The following is a 10,527-nucleotide window of genomic DNA, read 5'->3' as shown; positions in this document are numbered from 1 at the left end:
CTGCCTTCTGCTCCTCCAGCCTTTCCAGTGATTTAGGTAAAATCCTTTTCTGCCTAAGATTCCTGGAGTGCTTTCTGTTTTCTGGGCTGAACCTTCACTAGTGTGGACACTGTTGTTGGACTTGAGGTGAGGAGAGCCTCCTGGATGGACCTGGTGGGCCTTGCTCTGGAGGGCAGAGAGAAAAAGGTTGAGCATGGTTGTTTGGCCACTGGCTCAGGTTTAGGCTCTGGGGATGCAGAATCTCAGCATGTTAGGAGAGAAAACAGGAACCCAATAAAAATTCAAGAAGGCAAACTGAGCCACAGCATCAAGATGTGTAAACTAGGGAGGAGTGCAGCATAACAGGTGAAGAAAAGGAGGCCTCCCATGAAGAGGTATCCAATTAGTTGTCCAATAAGAGGGTCCCCATAGCATGCATGTCCCAGCTCCCTCTGTCTGTGTCTGTGGCAGACAAAGTAAGCCAATATGGGCATACTCTCCTGCTAGCAACTGAGCTCAGAGGGCTCCTCAATAGCCCAGACATACACTGTAAATCTATGAGCACCTTCTCTTTTCTGCATCCAGTGCAGACATTGCTAATCAATCATGGCACTTGTACCACCACTTTCCTCTACTGCATCCATGGCAGTCATCACTAATTGATTAGATAATTCTTCTCAGCTAATTGGCCATTCTTTAAAACCCTTCAGAAGATAAGGCTCCAGGTAGCCAGTACCAAATGGCTGTGGCAGACAAATGAGATGGAAACTCTCTGCCATCCCTATATAAAGTATTTAGATTTGGGAAGAAGGAGAGGCCAGTGGGACGAAGGGTTGGATTGTAGCGGGAGGAAGGATGTGAGCTAATTTGCATGGGCAGATTAGGGAGGGAGAGTCAGGGAGGAGGGGGCATTCTCAGCTGGGTGGGAAGCAGCAGTGGTCGTGGGAAGCAGGATAGAGTCATGGCAGTGATAGAGAAGCTGCAAATGCAGGCTGGTGTCAAACCATGGAGTCTGGATCCTAGTGTGCAAGTCATGGGAAGCAGGGGAGTGTGTGAGCTGGGAGAGCAGATTCACTGAAATACACACATGCACACATGTGTACACACACACACACACACACACACACTCTCTCTCATCTGGCAGGGGACCCTGAATTTCCTTATGCTGAGGGCTGGTGTCCATCTTCTCTTCATCCAGTAGGACCACTGATTTTCTTGACTTCACACAGCAGCCTAGGGAAGTATTATAGGAGATGTTGGTAACCCCATCCTTTCTGCAGAAGCTGAGACCACATAGCCAGATGGGAAAATGGAAGCACAGGGGCACACCTGGGGCCATCACTGGGTCCTGCCCATTTAGGAGGAGTCATGTCCCTCCCCTGGCCATGCTCCCCACTTACCCGCAAAGGGTACTTCCTTTGACACCACAGATCTCTTACCTTCACTGGCCATGGCTGGATGGGGATGCCATTCCATCCTACGCAGCACAGGGCAGACATGCAGGCTGCAGCTTCCCTGGCCAGCAGGTCCCAGCGGGCACTGTGGCCCAGGTTGCCTGTCGGGTCAGCTGGATCCAGGATGATAGGCCTGTAATTCCCACCCAGGGTCAGTCTTATTCCTGGCAACATCTCGGTGTCCACCTGTGGCACCGATTGGACTATTTTCCCTTTTCACCTAACAGTTTGCAGGGGCTAGGGCCAGGCTCAGAGATTCCTCAGCGCTCCCAGCACACACTACAGGGCAGGTATAGAAAATAAGACACACATGGCCACTTTGCCATTCTGTATTCAGGCAAACATTACTAACCAACCACAGTGCTACCGCTTACCCCTTCCTTATTCAGGGGAGGCATTGTTAATCAATCACAGCACTGGTTCCACTACTTTCCCTTCCTCCATCCATGATACAGGTTGAGTATCTCTTATCTGAAATGCTTGCGACCAGAAGTGTTTTGGATTTCAAATTTTTTCAGATGTTGGACTCTTTGCTTACCAGTTAAAAATCCCTAATATGAAAATCCAAAATGCTCCAATGACCATTTTCCTTGAGCATTTTTTTGATGATCAAAAAGCTTCAAATTCTGGGCCATTTTCAGATTTTGAATTTTTGCATTTGGGATGCTCAACCTTCGGACACCACTAGTTGGTTAGCCTGCTGTTTCCAGCTGCGTCAAATCACAACCTCAGAAGCTTTTTCAACACATCATTCTAAGTAGCCACTACCCACTGACTGGAGATGCACCCTGAGTTTGCAAAAGCATCTCTGTTACCTCTGTACCCATTTCCGAGGTAGGCAAAATCCCAAAGAATGAAACATGCTTATGGCACCTGGGTGGGTTCATAGGTAGGGTGGTCAGATTTAACAAATACAAATACAAGGCTGGGCACAGTGGCTCATGCCTGTAATCCTGGAACTTTGGGAGGCCAAGGCGGGCAGGTCACTTGAGGCCAGGAGTTCGAGACCAGCCTGGCCAACATGGTGAAACCCCTGTCTCTACTAAAAATACAAAAATTAACTGGCCATAGTGGCGTGTGCCTGTGGTCCCAGCTACTCAGGAGGCTGAGGAAGAAGAATTGCTCGAACCCGGGAGGCGGAGGTTGCAGTGAGCTAAGATCACACCATTGCACTCCAGCCTAGGCGATAAAAATAAACAGACAAACAACAACAACAACCAAACCAGGATGCCCAGTAAAATTTGACTTTCAGATAAACAGTGAATAATTTTTAAGCATAATTATGTCTCAAATATGGCATTGGGCATACTTACACTAAGAAGTTATTCACTGTTTATCTGAAACTCAAATTTAACTTGGGGTCTTGCATTTTATCTGGCAACCCTATTCCTGGGTGACCAGAAAATTGACTGCTTGTCCCTCAGGTGCTAAGAATATAACTTCTAGAAAGGAATCAGTTCTAGGAAGAGGGTTTTCCCATCTCTGCTCTGCAATCTAGAAAGTGGGGAGAGTGAGTGATCCCAGGTCTGAAATTCTGGAACATTGGGGGTAGACCCGAACCTGGGCTTCTGAAGCTGCTGTTTCAGGAAGTCTCCGACAGTCTTGTCCTCGGTGTTGTAGTTGATGGTCCAGTAGATACAGAGCTGGCGATACTGGGTGACCAGCTCCAGGACCGTGCGGAAGCCCTCAGCCATGTTGAACTGGGAGTCCTTCCCGCCCTGCTCCCAGGCGTACACAGTCAGGAGTTCCAGCCCGTGCTTTGGGGGTAGGGAGCCTCTCCCCTCGGAGATCTTGTGACACTGGAGAACGAGGAGAAAGATGTGTTGGTTTATACTGGCACTGATGAGGTACAGAAGGGACTATTCTGGACTTGGCAAAGCAACCCCAAAACTCTTATTGAGCACTACATGTGCCAGATGCCTTGCTATGCATTATCCCATCATATCCCACAACACAGTTTTATCACCCCCATCTTACAGATAAGAAAACTAAGGTCCCACAGCTGAGATATAGCACTCTTTCTGCTCTGCTCCCCCAACCCAGGTTCCTGGCCAGGGCTGGGCCTTGCCTCCTCCCAGGAAAGTGCTCCAGAGGCAGAGCCTAGGGCTGCTGGAGAAGGTGGCCCATCCATGTGCCGAACCTGTTGGTACCAGTGCTTCACCAGACGGATCAGGCTCTTCAGCTTGGTAGGGCGAGAGATGATGAAGTCCCGTTGTAGCTCTGTGAAGCAGGCGGAGTACTCGCCTGCATTGCTGTAGCTGTGGATGAGGTCGATGTACACTTGAGAGCTGGGCCTGGAGCCAGAGACCAGCTGGCCTGGAGGTGGGGAGACGGTTACCATCACTCTGGTTCCCACGGTGTCCCAATGGGGCCAACTTAGAAAGGACTTCTGAGATCTCCTACCTCTTGGGTGTTTTCCTAAGGGTGGTCTGGGATCCACTGGGAGGCCACAGGGTGTTTTTAGGTGGAACACAGATGTGGCATGACCCACGTTAAATCCCTGGTGACAGTCTTACTCCCTTTTCTGCTCCCTTTCAAACCATCTCTTTACCTATCTTGGAAAAAGTCTCAGCTTGGAGCTAGTCTTTCTTTAACACCTCTCTAATACTTGCTTATCTTTCTTTCTAACTGGGGGAGGGCAGGCCTCAGTCTTACAACCTCCCGCAGGTAACAGAGCTACGTATGGAGTTGCCATCACCATTCTAGTTACATTGCACTTAAAGGCATTCCTTAATATCCAAATTCTCGCTCTCTGAACTGAGGAACTGAATAGATTCAGACAAATTTCTGGGCTGGGTGCAGTGGCTTACGTCTGTAATCCCAGCACTCTGGAAGGCCACTGCAGGAGGATCATATGAAGCCAGGAGTTTCAGATCAGCCTGGGCAACATAGTGAGATCTCCATCTCTACAAAAAATTCTATAAATTAACCAGGCGTAGTGGTATGCACCTGCAGTCCCAGCTTCTCAGGAGGCTGGGGCGGGAGGATCACTTGAGCCCAGGAGTTCGAGGCTGCATTGAGTCATGATCACGCCACTGCACTCCAGGCTGGGTGATAAAGTAAGACCCTGTCTCTTAAAACAAAATTCTGCATGAATCCCTCCCTTGGCTACCTGCTCCCTCAAACTCAGAAACTAAATAAATTCAGATACAAGGGATTTTCTCACTCTGAAAACTGCTAACCAAACTGAGAATTGAAGAGATATGAAGAGAGTTGTGTCTATTTTGTTCAAGGCTTTATTTCTAGTGCCTGGAAGAGCACTGGGCACAGAGTAGATGCACGTATTGAATGAACTGAACGAATAGATCTGCAGCAGGTGGAGGAGGTGGATGGCACACAAACCACTCAAAGCTTGGAATGTGCAAGAAACATCAGTGTCCTTACTGTCAGATGTGAGATAACGACACTGGGGCTCAGGATGGGGAAGTCCCTTGTTCAAGGTCATCCAGCATATTGGGTGGAATTGCTGGGACTAGAACCCAGCTTGAGGCCACTGTTAGCCCACAGAGTGCTTGTGCAAATTAGAAAAAGGTGCTTTCTTCTTTAGATACTTTGCAGGAAAGTTGTAATGAACATACACAACTACAGTGCCTGCAATGATGCGAACAGATGTGGCCTGGTTGTGCACTGTGCAACCTCTACAACGGCACATGGCGGACCTGCCTCTGTATTTTCCCCTCTCAGGTCTATGCCAGGGCACCTCACCTAGGGCGTCAAAGGCTGGCAGCACGTCAAAGTCCACACTCTGGTCCAGCATCGTCTGGGATGTCAGTGAGAAGCTCAGCACACGGGGATTCTCCCATTTGGAGACTTCAAACTTGACCTCGAACTGCCGCTCCCGTTGACATGCCTCCAGCTGGGCTCGGATTTCGGATATAATCTCAGCCCGCTTGTTTCCCTGCTCAGTGAACTGGCTGAAGCAGCTGAGGAACACCACGAGGTCGGCGTCTGAGCGGCCTTGCAGAGCTGTGCCTTTGGCTGAAGAGCCACCCTGGAGAGGACATGGCAGGTGGCTCAACCCTTGAAGCATGGCTTGGCATTCTTTTGCCTGTGGGTTCTGGACTATGAGTTAGAAAACCTACTGTGTGATCTTTGACAAGTCACCTAACCTCTCTGTTACATCTTTAATCTGGTATGACTGTAAGAAAAAGAAGCGTGCAAGAGGTAAGTTTAAACCCTTCAACAAATGCAAAATTTCTCACTCCATCATGTTTTGTGACTGGAGAGGATTTGAGAAGTGTTTTGTTTGTTGGTTGTTTTTTTGGCCCTGAAGCTCCCAAGCCTGTCTGCACCTGGAAGGCTTTTACAAATGACCAACGGCTGGCTCCCACCCCACAGGACTGTGATTTAAGTTTTCCTGGGTTGGGGCTTGGGCATCAGCATATCTTTTAAAAACTGTGATTCCAAAGTCAAGCCAGGGAAGCCAGGGTTGAGAACCAGTGAGCCAAGCCACTCTCCTCAAGTGTTAGAAATCAGGAAGGTGAGGATCAGAGAAGGGAAGGTACATGCCTATGGTCACACAGCAAACCAGCATCCCTGGCACTGTTCACTGGTTGCCTTTATGTTAACACTCTTTCTGAGCCGATCGGGGTCTCACTTGTCTCTCCAACTGTGGACTAAGGCTGTATCCAGTGCCGTGGACAGTGTGACCTTTTGTACACCCCCAGTGTCCTCTCCACCTGGGATCAGCATCCTGGTGTTCTATGGAGGGACCACCCCTACCCCACACTCAGCCCATGAGGTCTAGGCGGGGGCCACTTCACCGTGTGACCCGGTCTTGGCCAGCCAGAGCATCATGTCTCCCTGGCCCCAATAATTAGTTTGGGGGTTGGTAGGTTACCCAAGGCAGGCCAATGAGACTCAATTCCAAGACTTTTATTTGAATTTTAAGAAAAAACAAATTCCCCTTTCTGGAAGCTTAAAGCTGCCAAAGACCACCATATGTTAAGGGCCTATCCAAGACATTAAAAAGCAAAACCAAGAACTGGAGAGAAAAACTGAGTCCTGATGATGCTGCCTGGTCTCCTGTATCTAGCTATGCCTGTAAGCAGCCCTACCCCCAGACTTCCCAGTTGTATCAGTCAATACATTCCTTTGCTGCCTCTTTTGAGTTGGGTGTCACCAGCAACCAAAAAAGACTTGTTGGACATATCTGGGCCCTCTCTCTGCCAATCCCCCATGATCACTTTCTGGCTCTTTCTCTATGCCTGGCTTTTTGCTGGTTGCTACCAGGGTGGAAGTGGGTCAGGCCTGGCCCTGGGCTGGGAGAGATCACCAGCTTGCAGGACATTGCTTGCCTACAGCTCTCTGAGGACTCACCTTGACCACCTTGATCACTTTGATGGGAGAATTCCGGAAGCAGTTTTCCTTCAAAAATGAACAGATGGTATCAACAGCCTTGTTCACCTGGGCCAGGAACTGGTGGTTGGGCTGGAGAAATTCACTGATGAATTTGTCGAGGTCCCCAGCTGGGGTTTGGTAAAGGAGGGCTGGCTGCAGAGAGAATCCAGGGAGGGCCAGCTTGAGACGGGACTCCCAGTGCTCACCCAAGCCCTGCCCCTTGAGGGGACAAGACTCCGACTGTCTCCCATGTTCCTCTTTCCTTCTCAGCTGGTGGGTAGGTTCTGAGGTAGCATCAGAAGGACCTGAGATTGAATTTTGGTTCTAGCATCAATACACAGTCTCAGTTTCCCCATGTTTAAATGAGTGCAATAAAAAAGCCCGAGTCTCAATGGATTGTCTTGAGTATTAAACGCTGGTCATGAGACCCTGCTGCAAAATAGTAAAAGTGATAAAATCATGTCCTTTTGGGAGCTGCAAGTGGCTTATGTCTCAGTTTTCCTGGAAGCAGGGCCCATGGTGGGAATTCTTGTGGATATGATTAATTGGGGCAGTGCTTGGAGGTGAAGTGGAATGAGGGCAGCAGCAGAGGGCAGAGAAGAGTCTCAGCAAAGCTGGGTGCTCAGCCAGAGACAAGTGTTTGCCTGATCCCACAGGGAGCGCTGGACCGTGAATTGCATCAGAGTTGGTTCCGCCTGGAGACAAAGTTGGGCCTTTTGTAACCCTGTGTCACTCAGGCACTGGCTGGGACGTAGCAATCTGTACATTTCACGGAAGGCAAGTCTCCAAAGAATGGGTGGCTATGAGTTGTCAGGAACCAACACCCCTAGCAGCGGGGGATGGGTGCACCGGCAGGTTAAGGGAACCTGACTAGAAGGTAGGACCCTCCGTCTTACCATCACATCCCAGGGCGGCATGGATGTCCCATCTCTACTCAGAAAGCAGGCCTGCATCCCCAGCACTGCTGCTTCCTGGGCCAACAGCTCCCAGCTACCCTGGCCCACGTTCCAGGTGGGATCAGCGGGGTCCAGGACCAGAGGTCTGGGGGCACAGCAAGAGAGTGGGTGGGGAAGGTGGGAGTCAGTGAAACAGGAGGTGGGTGGAAGGGCTGACAAGGGGCGTGAGGGCTGGAAAGAGGGTCAGGACCTCAGGATTGGCTCAGTCTTGTCCAAATGCAGAAGCAGTCTCAATTGGCTGCCTTGGTTGGAAAGCTATTGGGTGGCCCCTTCAACTGAGAAATACTATTTTATCATGCTAACAAAACTGGCCCAAAAGGAGTTCCTTTTGGGACTCCTTATGTCCACATTTCCTCAGCAAAGAGTCCAGAGGGAAGCAGAGTGAGGAGCGGAATTGCTACCCCAAACCCTACCTTGGACCCCTCCTGGATGACTGACTCCAGGGTGACAGTGGGGAGGAGAAGCATTATTAAGCCAGGCAAAGGGAAGCGGGTCTTCACCTGGGTTTTCGAAGCTGGCCAAGAAGGTGCATTCTCATGGCTGGGTCCTCAGTGCTATAGTTGACCGTCCAGTAGACACAGAGCTGCTGATGCTGCCGCACGAGCCCCAGCACTGTCCGGAAGCCTTGGGCCATGTTGAAACAGTCCTTCCCACAGCCCTGCTCCCAGGCAAAGATGGTGAGGAGCTCCAGGGCATAGGCTGGGGGCAGAGAGGCAGGGGCTGGTCGTTTTCTTTTGTTCTGAGCCGCAACCTGTGTCACCCAAGGCCAAGATGAGTGATTAGTGGATGTGAGCTGAGTGTGGCCATAAGCACTTGGGGCAGGAAGGGAATATAGAAAACAGAAGTGCAGAAAGAATAGAAACTTGCTGATGCTTCTCATTTTACAGGTGGGTAAACTGAGGTTCAGAGGAGGGTAGTGACTTGTCTAAGGTCATACAGTGAGACTGAGAGCTCAGCCGTGGCTTTTGCCCAGTGTCTTCCCTCAAGGAATTTGGAAATTTGAAACAACTTGAGTGTGTAACTCTAATTGAAGACGGAAGCATTGATGAATCCATCCATCCCCAGCCTTTAGGAATATTTTAACATTAATCACATAACATATGGTGGTTGTACAGGAATAGGGGCTACAATGTATCCATCTTGGTATCCTAGTGTCCATCACAAGAGTTAGTAATAGCAGGTGCTCAAGAGATGTTTGTTGAATATAGGGATGCATGAATGCAAGTCAGAATTCAGAGAAGTATTTAGTAAGGGAACTCCGAAGGATGCTCAGAATTTAGTGCAACTCAAAAGAGGCAGCAAGGCTGGGGCGCGGTTGCTCACACCTGTAATTCTAGCACTTTGGGAGGCCAAGGTGGGTGGATTACTTGAGCTCAGAAGTTAGAGACTAACCTGGACAACATGGTAAGACTCCTGTCTCTACAAAAAGTACAAAAGTCAGCCAGGTGTAGTAGTGCATGCCTGTAGTCTTAGCTACTTGGGGGGCTGAGGCAGGAGGATTGCTTGAGCCCAGAAGGTCGAGGCTGCAGTGAGCTGTAATTGTGCCACTGCACTCCAGCGTGGGTGACAAAGTGAGACTCTTTCTCAAAAAAAAGAAAAAAGAAAAAAAAGCCTGTGAAAGAATGTATTGGCTGATGTAACCCAAAAGCCCTGGAGTAGATTTGCTTTCAGGCACAGGTTGATCCAGGAGCCCATAAGGCATCATCAGCTTTTCTGTTCAGATCTTTTCTGTTCAAGTGCTCTGGTTTTTCTGTCTTGGACAGGCCCTTACCATATGGTGGTCACTGCCAGCTCTAGGCTTCCAGAAAGGGGAGTTTTCTTTTCTAAAAATAGAGATGTGGTGGGGGTAACATAACAAGCAAAAGCTTGGAGGTGGGGGAAAATCAGAGAAAACATTTGCAGTATCAAAAGAGAGAAGTGGATGGGCTAAAGAGGGACAGTGAACCCCAGGTACAAGAAATGAGGACTTTAGAGTTGATGGAGAAAAGATTTTTTTCTAACAGTGACTTCCAGATCTGGGCAGGAAATGGAGGATGGAGGAGGCCGGTCCTTTTGCTTTGGATGATCAATAAGAAGCCAAGGAGGGGAGATGTGGGTGTAGGGGAGCAACTGATTGGCTGCAGTGGTTGCCATGACAGTGGCGGCTTCCTGGGAGGAGCCAGCGGCAACTCACCTGGCGGTACCAGTGCTTCACCAGCAGAATCAGGTTCTTCAGCTTGGCGGGGCGAATGTTCACGAAGTTCCTCCGCAGCTCCGCGAAGCAGGCCTTATGTTCGCCCTCCTGGCAGCCACTGCTGAGGAGCCTCGAGTAGACCTGGGGATTTGGTTTGGTGCCAGAACTGAGCTGCCCTGTAGAAGTTTGAAACACCCTGAGTGTGCAACTCCAATCGCAGACAGCAGCATTTACCAACCCATCCATTCACCAGCCTTTATGAATATTCTAACATTAATCACCTAACATTGCAATCAGTAATACACTATAATATTGAATAACAATCAGAGCTATCATTTTTTTAGTATCAATTCTGTACTGGATGCTTTTTAATAATTTTTGCTAATCCATCCAGTAATGGCACTGTGAAACCCCGTCTCCGCTAAAAAAACAAATACAAAAAAATTAGCCAGGCTTGGTAGCGGGCGCCTGTAGTCCCAGCTTCTCAGGAGGCTGAGGCAGGAGAATGGCGTGAACCCGGGAGGCGGTGGAGCTTGCAGTGAGTGAGATCACGCCACTGAACTCCAGCCTGGGCCACAGAGAGAGACTCACTCTCAAAAAAAAAAAAAAAAAAAAAAGAAAAAAG

The 10,527-nt window shown here is 49.4% G+C and overlaps 1 protein-coding gene across 1 annotated transcript in view; it reads right to left on the bottom strand.

Moving 5' to 3' along the window:
* Positions 1 to 524: 524 nt before the first annotated feature.
* The window catches only part of OAS3 (2'-5'-oligoadenylate synthetase 3, 100kDa), a 24,910-nt gene continuing 14,907 nt past the window's right edge, over positions 525 to 10,527 (bottom strand). The window contains exons 8-16 of the mRNA XM_011928675.1: positions 9,903 to 10,078; positions 8,230 to 8,480; positions 7,670 to 7,814; positions 6,753 to 6,926; positions 5,139 to 5,424; positions 3,574 to 3,749; positions 2,994 to 3,232; positions 1,419 to 1,566; positions 525 to 1,212 (exon numbers count right to left, since the gene is read on the bottom strand). Coding sequence (XP_011784065.1) covers positions 1,201 to 1,212; positions 1,419 to 1,566; positions 2,994 to 3,232; positions 3,574 to 3,749; positions 5,139 to 5,424; positions 6,753 to 6,926; positions 7,670 to 7,814; positions 8,230 to 8,480; positions 9,903 to 10,078 — 1,607 coding nt within the window. The 3' untranslated portion in view covers positions 525 to 1,200. The remainder of the gene's footprint in view (positions 1,213 to 1,418; positions 1,567 to 2,993; positions 3,233 to 3,573; positions 3,750 to 5,138; positions 5,425 to 6,752; positions 6,927 to 7,669; positions 7,815 to 8,229; positions 8,481 to 9,902; positions 10,079 to 10,527) is intronic.

The sequence above is a fragment of the Colobus angolensis genome, unplaced genomic scaffold, assembly GCF_000951035.1.
Source record: "Colobus angolensis palliatus isolate OR3802 unplaced genomic scaffold, Cang.pa_1.0 Scaffold79, whole genome shotgun sequence".
Lineage (NCBI taxonomy): Eukaryota > Metazoa > Chordata > Mammalia > Primates > Cercopithecidae > Colobus > Colobus angolensis.
This window is presented reverse-complemented; position numbering and strand designations above follow the sequence as displayed.